Genomic DNA, 12,875 nt, shown 5'->3' with positions numbered 1-12,875 from the left:
GAATCTTCCCAGAGTCCCAGAGTGAACATCAACTCTTAGATGCAGGTATATCCAACTGACGAGTCCCAAAGAGGACGAAACGCGGGTCCTGGATTCCACTGCCAGCCACTATCCATCTTTGCTTACAATACGTAAAATAGTTTGCTTTCATATGGGTCTTTATACCCTTTTTGGTTATTAGAAGTAACTAATCAAATGTTAATTTATTTTTCGTGTTCATTAACATAGGGTATTTTTGTGTTTTATTTGTGATCCATATAGGCATTAAAACAATATACAGAATCATCCAGCCGATCAATACAAACAACAACTGATGTAGGTTAGTTTTAATATTATACAAGATAATTATTGGGATGAACGAGGCAAAATTAAATTGTTTAACTCAATGTTATCTTTGGTTAACATGACTTCCGTTTATTTAAATCAATATGATGATTATTCAGTGTAATATTTGCTTTGTTTCCAGTGTGATGTTTTATTCGGTCTCGGACGCGAGAGCTTAACCTCTAGACCAATGACTCGGTATCCAACAGTGTTGATGTCTAACTTCAATCAATCCGCGAAATTGAGCGACACATCCACCATTGTCCTTAGTGATTTACTATCTCACAACAGACAGGGTTGAACTCCACTGGTCACTGCTTCACACTAGAACTGCATATGTTGAATAATATCAGAAGAGGTTTTTGTAGATATTATAGTAATTTTAATAGTTGAGATCATGAGTCAATTAAAGCTAGACCATCATGGAAAACCTGGAAGCACTGGACGATCTGGCGAAGCGAGATCGTGGATGTGCACTTCTGAGGGGTCCCACAATGGGACGAAACGGCCGTCCAATCCTTTCAGGTTTTCAATGGTTGTCTAACATCGATCGATTCATGATCTCAATCAAAATATAAACGACCAGGGTCGTTGCGTTTTGTGTTTAATAAATCTTCACTCGTACCAGTCTTTATGTTTTAATTTTGCTTCGTGGGAGTTGCAGTGGTTCCTAGTTTCATAAGTATAAATAAATACCGATTTCGACATAACAATTAGCGATGGGAATACTAAAAATCTGAACTTATAACAATACAACTTTTACATTTCAAGTAGGCATACCATTTACTATTTTATCACATATTTTAGCAGACAGATAGGAAACTACAAAGACCGATATTAACTAACTATCAGGTAGGTTAAAACAATAAATAGGTAACCGCTATATTTAGATTTTCAGTCGGTTTTCACTCACCAACAATACATAAATAGGAAACTTTAGCTCTTTATAAACCACAAACTAAAACATTCACGAATTATTGAGTAAGTTACCTGGTTGTATAACTCCGCCTGTAGCCCCTCCAGGGGCTACTGCCGGTCCCAAGCCCGGATAAAGGAGGAGGATTGGGTATGGAATTAGCAACTCCATCCCGTAGAAAACTAACTCGCTAAAAAACACTACCTGGTTGTATGTTTAAAAAAGTGATTGAATAATTTTAAACATACATTAACGTAACGAAAAGACGGGACTTATTCTTTATTTAACAAATGAATAAAGACATTTAAAATGAATCAAGATTATCATTGTTGAAAGCATGAATCAATTGAAGCTAGATCACCAGGGAAAGCCTGGAAACACTGGACGGCCGTTTCGTTCTATTACGGGACTCCTCAGCAGTGCTCACCTACCACCTCGTCTCACGAGATTCGAACCCATGACCTACCAATCAAGATTACTTAGACTATCACCCAGGATATTACATGGTATTATATAAACTCTCATGACTGTTATTTTATGAAGTAAGAGAACTAAATAAATGAGGTCATTGTTTTTCGAATGACTTTTGCTTTAACTCTTGAACCACTTCAAATTTAAGAACATTTGTTTAATTCGGAATATGCTCTTTACTATTCAAATCACTACCACCGGTATACGAGTTATAGCATGTAGGTAACTTTCCAATTACTTACTTACTTACTCCTGTTACTCCCAATCGAGCATAGGCCGCCGACTAACATTCTCCAACGCACTCTGTCATGGGCCTTCTTTTCTAGTTCTATTCAGTTTTGGTTCATTCTCTTCATGTCTGTCTATATTTCTCCCAGTAATGTGTTCTAAGGTCTTCCTCTTCTCCTTTGGCCTACAGGATTTCATGTGAGGGCTTGTCTTGTGACGCGATTGGGTGATTTCCTCAAAGTGTGCCCAATCCACTTCCATCGCTTCTTCCTCATTTCTTCATACACTGGAATCTTGTTTGTTGTCTCCCACAGTAGAATCTTGCTGATAGTGTCTGGCCAATGGATCCGAAGTATCTTGCGTGGACAGCTGTTAATAAACACTTTTATCTTCTGGGTGATGGATTTCGTAGTTCTCCACATTTCTGCCCCATACAGTAGAACTATCTTGACATTTGTATTGAAAATTTCCACTGCATACATGAATGTAGACGAAATATACAACTTCCTGCTTGATCAAGTCAAGGATGTATTAGCTGAATTTCTTATAGTTGTGAAGGGTACTGATATTATACGGTGTGCTATGAGCTAACTGCCTCAACTGACTACTTGATCAAAAACACAAGAGTGAGAGATAAAGTGTATTGGGTTAACGAATAAAATACACAAATCCTCTTTGATATGTATACCACTCTAATCCTTAGGAAATTGGTCCATCTCTTAGCCAATGAAACGCATTTATCCTTCGGGTTACTTCTGATTGGCTCTCCATATCACTTTTTTCGATGTCATCATGTTATAACGTATGGATTCGTAATTTATATGAATGTGCAGTTAGAGAGGTAGTGGATTTATTGATCGGACGCCAATGATGATACTTGAAATCGTACGAGCAGTCTTGATTGCTTATCGGCCCTTCCTATCTGCCTAGGCCAGCCCGTTAAGTGCAGAACACAAATAACAGCCTCGGCAATATGAATCATTATTTACAAACATACTGAGTTTTTATACAAACCAAAGTAATCAATAAACTGATTATAACTCAAGATTTGTATGATAATAAATCAAAGATCAAAATAAAGATCATGATAAGAGAAATACGAATATGAATAGTTTAGTTACGTAATAATTGTACAATAGGAAATAGGCATAATACATTGGTCGATAAATAGTCCTTATAGTTACCATTCATAATTCACCAGGGGATATAACACATCACATTATTGACTCTTAAATAGCCTCAATTAGCTAGTAACAATAATAATAATAGTGTGGTGTGTGCTGCTTATGTAGACATACATAAGTAGTATGCAACACTGATCAGAAATGGAATACCTGTTAAAAGGAGGTTGGGAAGAATGAACTGAAGAAAATAGAGAGAGAGAGAAACATAAAGGAAATTGAGGAGTGGAAGAATTACGAAGGATGTGAAAGACAATTAGACGGATGATTTGCAAACGAAGTATTTAATGTATGGTTCCCATATTTTAGGAAAAAATTGGTTGCCCCCACCTGAGTTCTCGTTCACTACATTATTAATAGCATTAATGTAGTGAACATGAACGTCAGTGGGGACAACCGGATGTACTACAAAAGACAAACTTACAGAACATCTTACTAAAATCTTGTCTCAGACTTTACTGTCCCTTTATCTCCATACCAATTGCTTTGTGTTTCTGTTTTTCTTAATCTTCTACTGCCAGATATTCTACTCTTGACTCATGATATATACTACTTATAACTTATTATAGATCGAAAAAATGATATGGAAAGTTTCATGAAAATGATGATGCTTCAACAATTTCAACAACAAAATTTATTATATCAATCTGCCCTATTAAATACATTAACTAAAGGTTAGTAAATGATTGGTTTAATCATTATTATGGTTAGTTGTTTTTGTGTGCATAGTAGTTTAATGTTAATTTAAGGTTAGACATAGTTAACATCTTAGACTGATCTTGGTTAAAGAAATATCGGGAACTAGGCAACACTGGAAAGTAATTTTGGTCCTAGTATCGGACCCCTCAGGAATGCCTAACCATGATCTCGTTACTTGGGATCAAACCCGCAAATGTTCAACCTTCAAACCACCGAGTCAGCATCCAAAGGTTTGCATTGGTTAAGTTTAATCAATTTGCAATATCACACCACCGTATTGCAATTTACTCGATGAATAACTATCTTATATACGACATGGTCTAAATCTGCCGGTCACTGCTTTTCATTAGAACTCCGAGATTACCATTGGAAGCACAAGAATAATTACTGTAAGGGAGATTTCCTGAACCTTATAAACAGTGCTGAGGAGCAACATACCAAGACGAAACGGCTGCTTAATGTTTCCTGGTTTTTAATATTTGTCTAACTAATATCAGTCCATGATGTTAACTATGAAATTCAAAAAAACCGTCATAAACCTCATTTATTATTCCATGGAACAATCATTTTGTAGTACTTTAGGTTACTTTTCTATACAGCCATAAGAATGGTGAAGCCTAGTAGGCCCTTCTGGAGAAAAGTGCTACATTTAAGCACGGCACAACTACCGGGGCGGGATAGCTGTTTCTGCACTGCTTACGCAGAACCATTACATAATACTCACAACTCATTTTTGTTTTAATTTTTTATTATTTTTTTTTGGGTAGACTCATTTTTTTTATCACACTTTTGAACCCTCAATAGTCATGCAATGACTCTTTGTAGCATTCGTAATCGTTTGCGGGTATTGGTAAAGTGGTTAATTAGACCGATCTCCACCACCCACATTACCGCTCACGTTAGTACATGGTATGGTTGCCATGATCCATGAGTCACGGCGAGGACGTGTGAGTCGGATTTTGCCTCCCACTTTTCTATATAGCTATCATTATTAAAAAAAGGAGTTTATGCTAGTTATTGAGTTTAAAAATATTAAAAATCATTAACTGACTTCAGCTAGACAACGGTTGTATATCAGGAAGTGCCTGAGGGCACTGGTTTAATTTTGATTTGGTATTGCTATCTGCGATATTTGCTTCACTGCTAAAAGGAAATGGACCTCACCGGTTAGACGTTCTTTAGAACTTTAGAGATTCTTCTGAAATTAGATATACATAAACATATAGACCTTTTATAGAGACTCTTAACCACCTTTCTGTTGCTCTATTTGAAGGCTTAGGGGGGGGGAATTTCTACAACTCGTCAGTCATGTAAAACAACCGAATTACCAAGTTTGTGAGTTGTGCTGTTAGTGATATAGAAGGTAAAGTAAATTTGATTTTTACCGATGTTTTTGAAAAACCTGGTAGACAGATAAAGAATGTATTTGTAGTAATTAAGCCGGTCCTAAGATCAGGATTGTGACTTTGTAACCAATGACTAGAAATTAGCTACAATTCATTTGTATGAATAACTTTTATCATATTCAAACAAATACTTACTTACTTACCCCTGTTACCCTCGTGGAGGAGCATAGGCCGCTCACCAGCATTCTCCCTCCAACTCTGTCCTGGGCAATCCTTTCCACTTCTTTCCAGTTGTTATTCATCGTTTTCATATCTGCTTCTATTTCCCGGCGTAATGTGTTTTTTGGCCTTCCTCTTTTCCGTTTCCCTTCCGGATTCCAAGTTAGCGCTTGCCTCGTAATGCAGTTTGGTAATTTCTTTAATGTATGTCCAATCCACTTGCAACATCTTTTTCTAATTCAAACAAATGGCTAGTTCCAAATCAATAGTTTGTTAGAATGAATAGCTGAGGAGTTCCCGTTAATCAATCATATATAAAGAGTACTTTATCTGGTTTGAAATTCTTCAGATGAATTTACTTTCAATTCAGTATTATTCGATGCCTTCAATATTCAAGTAAGACAAGTGACTTATTGGATGCCAGGAATGAAATAGTATTTCTTACATTCTTACAACTAATTTATTATCAAAAAAAGGATAGGGATGTTTATAAGGGGTTATGTGATTTTCATAGTTGAAAGCGTCAGTCAATTGAAGCTAGACCATTAGAGAAAACCTGGAAGTACTGGACGGCCGTTTCGTCCTATTGTGAGACTCCTCAGCAGTGCGTATGTAATTGTCAGAAACTTCATCAATAAACTTATCGATTTTACTTCTATACTATTTTCTTTTGTAATCTAGAAGAACGTGCACAATATATAACACATTATTTTCCATATGGAGATATTATGAAATCAGATGTTGAACGTGAAAAGAAACTATTAGCTTTGGAGAATAAAGACGGTAAGGAAATAGGATTTTTATTCTGGATTTATTGGATTTCTGTATTATGATATTATAATTACAAGTGTAAATAGATTGTGTATTTATCTAACTAACTAACTAACTAACTAGTTAGTACCCTGGTACGGCAAAGAGTGAGGAGGGGCCACCGTCCCTATCGAAATGCTCTCAAACGGCCACGCATATACAGCCTCTACCAGGGAAGTACTACTCACTGCCTTCTCGTGTCACAGGTGTTGTTTACGAAATTGAGAGGACGAAAAGCGAATATCCGGCACTTTAACCGGGTTGGTGGACATGGAAAGTACACCTAGGGGAGTTGGAAAACCCTGATTCCAAACCAATGGTGCAAATGGGATCCAGTATCCTGAGGGAACAAATGGCGTATGAATCATTCGTTGGTCACCGGCTACCATGGGGCTGCATCTCCTCACGATGCCCCACTGCCTTATGGATCAGATCTTTAGGGTCAAAGGCTCCGGGTGTGGTTCCCTAAGAAAACCCCCTGGGCAGTATCATAGCCCTCACACAAATCAAATGAAATATATATTGAAGCTATTACATATGAATCCCCCCTTTTTTGGGGGGGGGGGAATGTGAATTTGGTTGAATGATACAAATTTCATTTTATTTTACAGCTAGAAAACGTAATCGATCATTTCAAAGTTCCAGTGGATTACAAAATAATGGTATACAAATTAGTTTTCCCTTATTAACAAAAACAAAACATTTTTTTCATAGAAAATGCAAGTAAACTGCGCATCTTTGGTTATATTCACTTATTTGCAGTGATTATAAAGCAATCAATGATACAGGTAAATTACAGTTTCCAGTTGTATGGACGAGTTCCTTTTTGTAGTTTATGATTACTTACTTACTTACTTACGCCTGTTACTCCTAATGGAGCATAGGCCGCCGACCAACATTCTCCAACCCATTCTGTCATGGGTCTTCTTTTCTAATTCTATCCAACTTTTGTTCAGTCTTATCATGTCTGTCTATATTTCTCAGAATATGGTGATTAGGGATAAAGTATATCTGCAATTTTAACAAGAGAGCTAATGCTTACAATTAGGTTCGAAATCTTATCATAGGCTGAACAAGTATAACATTGACCACTACTCATTGTAAGAATGTGATTTTGAGATAAGGGATTTGTGAAGATTGTTGTAGATCATTGTTAATTTTCATCACAAACTCTTATGAATTATGAAACTATTGTAAACAATTAAGAACTAAACAGGTGTTTATGCCATAGTATCTGACTTCGTAGGAGTACTCACTGACGGTCTTCAGGTTTCACGATTAGTATATCCCAATAAAATCAATCAATTATCATCTACAATTCAAACTATTGATGATATCTATTTCATTCCCTATCCGATTTAAATCCACCATTTGTATTCCAACGTCACTTAACAACAGGTAAGAAAATGATAGTATAAGAAGGGGTTTTGTGAAGATTTTAGTAATTTTACAGTTGAATTCATGAGTCAATTAAAGCTTGACTACCGTGGAAAACTTGGAAGCACTAGATGGCCGTTTCGTTCTATTGTGATACTATTCAATTTACTGAAGAATTCAACTATAAAATTACTATAATCTCTACAAAACCTCTTCTGATAATAATCAACATATGTTCAACAGTGACTGGCTTCAAGAGATATTTCCCGGAGGTCTAGTGAGAAGCAATGACCAGTAGAGTTTAACTAGGTCTGTTGTGAGATAGTAACCCACTTAAGACAATGGCGAACGGATCATCAGTTTCGTGGATTAGTTGAAGTAAGACATTAACATAGTTGAATGCCAGCTCAGTGGTCAGAGGTTAAACGTTTGCTTGCATGACCGAACGTCCTGGATTCAAGTTGTGGATCGTGAATGCGAGCCGCTAAGGCGTCCCATACTAGGACGAAACGGTCCTCCAGCGCTTGCAGGTTTTCAGTGGTGGTCTAGCTTAAATCAACACATGAATTCAACTATGTAATCGAGGGCGATTGGTAACCAGAACATTAATAACAGCAAATGATCGTTTACTCGTTATCATTAGTTTTATACAACTGTAAATATTGTATGTGCTTATGAGTTACATTTCAAATGGAATAATCAAATAAAATCAAGCTTCTACAGTGGATTACCAATTATAACACCTTTATAATAATCGTTATTTTAGGAAATTTGTATTTTTAAATGAGTTGAAAAACAAAACAAAATCATTTGGTATTGTTTGTTTTGAATCTTCTCATTAGTGTTTAGGACTACAACTGATCAGTTTCTTATTGGCCTATATGCATACTACCCGTATTACCTCGATATTGCCTGAAGTCACAAGCATTATAAACAAAGATGGATAGTGGCTAGCAGTGGAATCCAAGACGCATGTTTCATCCTACTTGGGACTCGTCAGCTGTATGTAGTTGCAGGTGGCTATCAGGACTTAATAACTAGGTGGATAACGCGATGGCGTTTGGGCAAACGGTACTGGGTTGGAGTCCCAGAGTGAAAATCAACTCTGAGATGCAGGTACGCTCAGCTGACGAGTCCCAAATAGGAAGAGACGCGCACTCTGAATGAATGTATGGTTTGCTGTTCAAACTAACAGATATGAATGATTACAGGTTTTAAAACTTCAAAAAGCGGTTATACAAAATGTTGAATTTCTTTATACGTATGACTTTTAGTTTTTCCTCACCTATTTTTATATATTAGTTATACTACTGAAATATATTGAATAGTTTAGTCAGTCAGCTATAACGTAGAACCAGGCACATATATGCAACGGTCCAAGTTGCTATACCTCGTTAGCACAACAAGATGAACACCATATTCATAGAAGTAGCTAATTAAATGGTAGCAATATATAAAATAAAGATTGTGTATAAAGATATAATACAGGAAGAGTTAGTAGGTAGAAAGGAAGATACAAAGTAATTTTAATATCACAGTTTAGGGGAAGACAAGGAATGTATACACCACACCATTGTGGTCGATCCTGAGCCATGTCACCCAGTCTCCAACCCTTGGTCACGATAGTCACGCGGACCCCAACCAAGTATTCTGCATCTACCAACATGGCTAAGACCAGAAGTTCGTGACTTCAAGCACTGATACCACGTTTTGGTTTGACCGCCAACCATCCCCAATACTAGTCAGCATAATGCGTCGTGGTAATCGGTATTCTGGCATATATAACACGTGGCCCAACTATCTTAGTCAATGAAGACTTCCAACCTCATCAACTGATCTACCATCATTCCCTAATACCTTGCGTCTAACTTAATTGTTCCTTACATGGTGATTCCAGTAGATGTGAGAACTATTTCTAAGACGTCTGTGATCAAACACTAGTAACTTACTAGTATCTTCTACTCTTAATGGTCACGTTCTGCGGCCATAAAGTAGAAGAGAACAAACTGCTGCGCAGTATAATCGTTCCTTGAAAAGTTCATTTCATTACCAACTGTTTTAATTGAACAGTGCATCATGCATTCTCGTTGTAGTATTCCTGAATATTTCCATCAGATTTATTCTACCGTAGTTAGAGTCGTTCGTTACTTTCAACAGTACTTCTCATTTTCAGATATTCACTGATGTTTTGCTTAATTGTAATGATTCCTATTTTTCGCCTTCGTAAATCCCATTTTATTTGGGGACAGGCATTATGCTTTTATATAGTAATTAATAGTTGTTTAAACGATCCTATGTTTTTTTTATTATGAGAAGGGGTTTTGTGGAGATTTCAGTATTTTCATAATTGAAAGCGTGAGTCAATTGAAGCTAGACCCCCAGGGAAAACCTGGAAGCACTGGACGGCCAACTCGTCCTATTGTGGGACTCCTCAGCAGTACATATCCTCGACCTCGCTTTGAAGGATCCGAACACAGGACCTATTAGTCTCGCTCCAGAACACTTAACCGATAGACCACTAAGACGTCATCCGATGGTGTTTCTGTCTAACTCCAACCATTCCACGAAGTTGAGCAACCATTCACCAATTGTCTTCAGTGAGTTCCTATCTCACAATTCATTCGTTTTTATTTGAATTTAGTAATTACCCAAGTCGTTCAGAATAACGATGAAAGCTCCAAGACCAAACCATCCAGCCCAGCGAACGAAACTTCATCAAAATCATCCACTTGAGCTACAAATCTTCTTCACCATTCCCTAAGCCATTAGGCTAGGTGTTTCAATACAATTAATACGAATCTCAACTAGATAGGACCTCAAATGATAACTGTCGCGTTTCATTTAGTCGAATAATCATTCAGCCAAAGTTAATCAATGCAAATTAGAGAGTCATTCAACTGTTACATATGTATTTAGTAGATCCTTGATTTGTGTTATCTCTTCTCATAATTTGCTATTATTTTTCAGCCTCCTTTTAGATTATCAAATGAAGCAAGTTTTACAATAATGCTACGTTATTCAGTGAATTATCTAGCTGATAGTCTGAAAGATGTAAGTTTTATGGAACGAAAATCAAAGTAGCCACTATTCAGAATTTGTAATCATCTTATACTGGAAGGCTCTCTTTGTATATATTGATTATCTACTTACTTACGCTTGTTACTCTCAGTGGAGAATAGACCGCAGACGAACATTCTCCAACCCACTCTGTCCTGAGTCTTCCTTTCTAGTTCTATCCAGTTCTTGTTCATTCTTCTCATGTCTACCTCCATTTCCCGGCGTAAAGTGTTATTTGGTCTTCCTCTTCTCCCTAAACCTTCAGGATTCCATGTGAGGGCTTGCCTCGTGACGCAGTTGGGTGAATTCCTCAATGTGTGTCCTATCCGCTTCCATTGCTTCTTCCTCATTTCTTCATCCACTGGATGGAATCTGGTTTGTTGTCTCCCACAGTAGAATGTTGCTGATAGTGTCTAGCCAACGGATCCGAAGTATGTTACGGATCCGAAGTATGTTGCATAGACAACTGTTGATAAAAACAAATAAATGAAATGATGAATTCTATTGACGATACTATTCTCGCTCATATTAGAAGCAAGACAATTTACACTATTATTATTATTATTACTATTATTATTATTATTATTATTATTATTTACTACGTCGCTTTCTCACCCCCTTTTATCCCCAATTTGTGTAACCCTACTTTTCAACTTATACAGCAGCTCGCTCTTGGTGGAAAATCTATCCTATCTAAACGATCTCCAGTCACTGTCTGGTTGAAAGTGAATGCTTCCACCGATTACGAATACTGAAGCAGTCTTTCTGAAACCACGTACGCCGTTCAAGCTGGCTTCCTTCAACGTTCGCACACTAATGCAGATCAGACAACAGATGGGGCTGGCTATGTCTTTGGAAGGTCTTAATGTTGACGTTTGTTGTCTATCTGAGACCCGTATTCAAGACTCTAGTGAAGTACTACAAATTCGTTCTCCATCTGTCGCCTCGAAAGGCTTGTTTCACGTGCGCTTATCCGGGGACCCTGTGGCATCTTCGTCTGGTCTTGCTGGCGTTGGTGTCGCACTAAGCGCTAGAGCTGAGGCAGCACTAATCGATTGGATCCCCATTTAACAGTTGGTTATGTGCTGTTAGATTAGAAAGTTCCATCAAAGTGAGAAGAAATCAGCGTGAGAATCGGTGTCTTTTCGTCATCTCCGCCTATGCCCCGACAGATTGCAGCCCGGATGCAATCAAGGATGAGTTTTACCACCAGTTAACAGTTCTTCTCCAGAAAGCGCGTTCGACAGATATTGTAGTACTAGCCGGAGACTTGAATGCTCAGGTCGGGCGTCTAGGCACAGAAGAGAGTCGTCTAGGTGGCTGATGGGGACTTGTTGGTCGCAGGGAAGATAACGGGGACCGTTTGCTGCAACTGTGCACAGACCACAACCTGTTTCTGGTTAGCACTAACTTCCGGCACAGTCATCGCCGGTGTGCCACCTGGCGTCCTCCCTCTGCATCCCAAGCCTGGACTCAGATTGATCACATCGCGATCAGCTACCGCTGGCGTGGTTGTGTACAAGACTGCCGCTCTTTCTGGAGTACTTATCTGGAGTCTGATCATGCCCTGGTCTGCGCCAATCTCACCTTACTTTTCAGTGGCCGAAGGATTGACCACCACCAACGGATCGATGTTAGTAAACTGGCTGCAACTTCTGTTGCACGTAAGTATCGAGCGGAGCTAGCCTCTAGGCTAGCTACCATCCCACCGAAAAGTATAGATGAGCATTGGTTGCATCTTCACGACGCCATGAAAATGGCGAGTAAAGCCGCTTGCGGCTTCGCGAAACGTCCCGCTTACAAGCACTGGGTTTCTTCTGGCTCCTTACAACTGATGGAAGCCCGTCGGTCTACTCTGGGTGACCGTGAGTTTGACCACAAACAAACGCTGTTACGTAATGAAATCGGGCAAAGCTTGCGTAAGGACCGAGAAGCCTGGTGGTCGGAGCGTGCTAATGAGATGGAAGCAGCAGCTGCATCTGGTAACTGCCGGAAGCTCTTCCAACTCATCCGAGCCACTGGCAGCAAGAAGTCTGGTGTGAGTGAAACAATCTGCGAGGATGATGAGATGCCAATCACTAACATCTCTCGACGTCTTGGACGATGGGCGGAATTTTTCGAAGGGTATTTCAACTGGCCTGCTGCTCCGGCAGCATCAACCAGTTTGTCCTGCCCCCCATGGCCGGTGACGACTGATCCACAAAACGAGGCGGAAGTCCGCAAGGAACTCCAACTCTTGAGGCGCTA

General features: G+C 38.6%; 1 protein-coding gene across 1 annotated transcript in view; it reads left to right on the top strand.

Annotated features, from left to right (window-relative positions):
• The window catches only part of Smp_171310 (hypothetical protein), a gene marked incomplete at both ends in the record, with an annotated part of 36,386 nt that overhangs the window by 6,082 nt on the left and 17,429 nt on the right, over positions 1–12,875 (top strand). The window contains 5 exons of the mRNA XM_018789909.1: positions 262–319; positions 3,690–3,794; positions 6,066–6,167; positions 6,909–6,982; positions 10,539–10,622. Coding sequence (XP_018646425.1) covers positions 262–319; positions 3,690–3,794; positions 6,066–6,167; positions 6,909–6,982; positions 10,539–10,622 — 423 coding nt within the window. The remainder of the gene's footprint in view (positions 1–261; positions 320–3,689; positions 3,795–6,065; positions 6,168–6,908; positions 6,983–10,538; positions 10,623–12,875) is intronic.

The sequence above is a fragment of the Schistosoma mansoni genome (assembly GCF_000237925.1).
Source record: "Schistosoma mansoni, WGS project CABG00000000 data, supercontig 0132, strain Puerto Rico, whole genome shotgun sequence".
NCBI lineage: Eukaryota > Metazoa > Platyhelminthes > Trematoda > Strigeidida > Schistosomatidae > Schistosoma > Schistosoma mansoni.
This window is presented reverse-complemented; position numbering and strand designations above follow the sequence as displayed.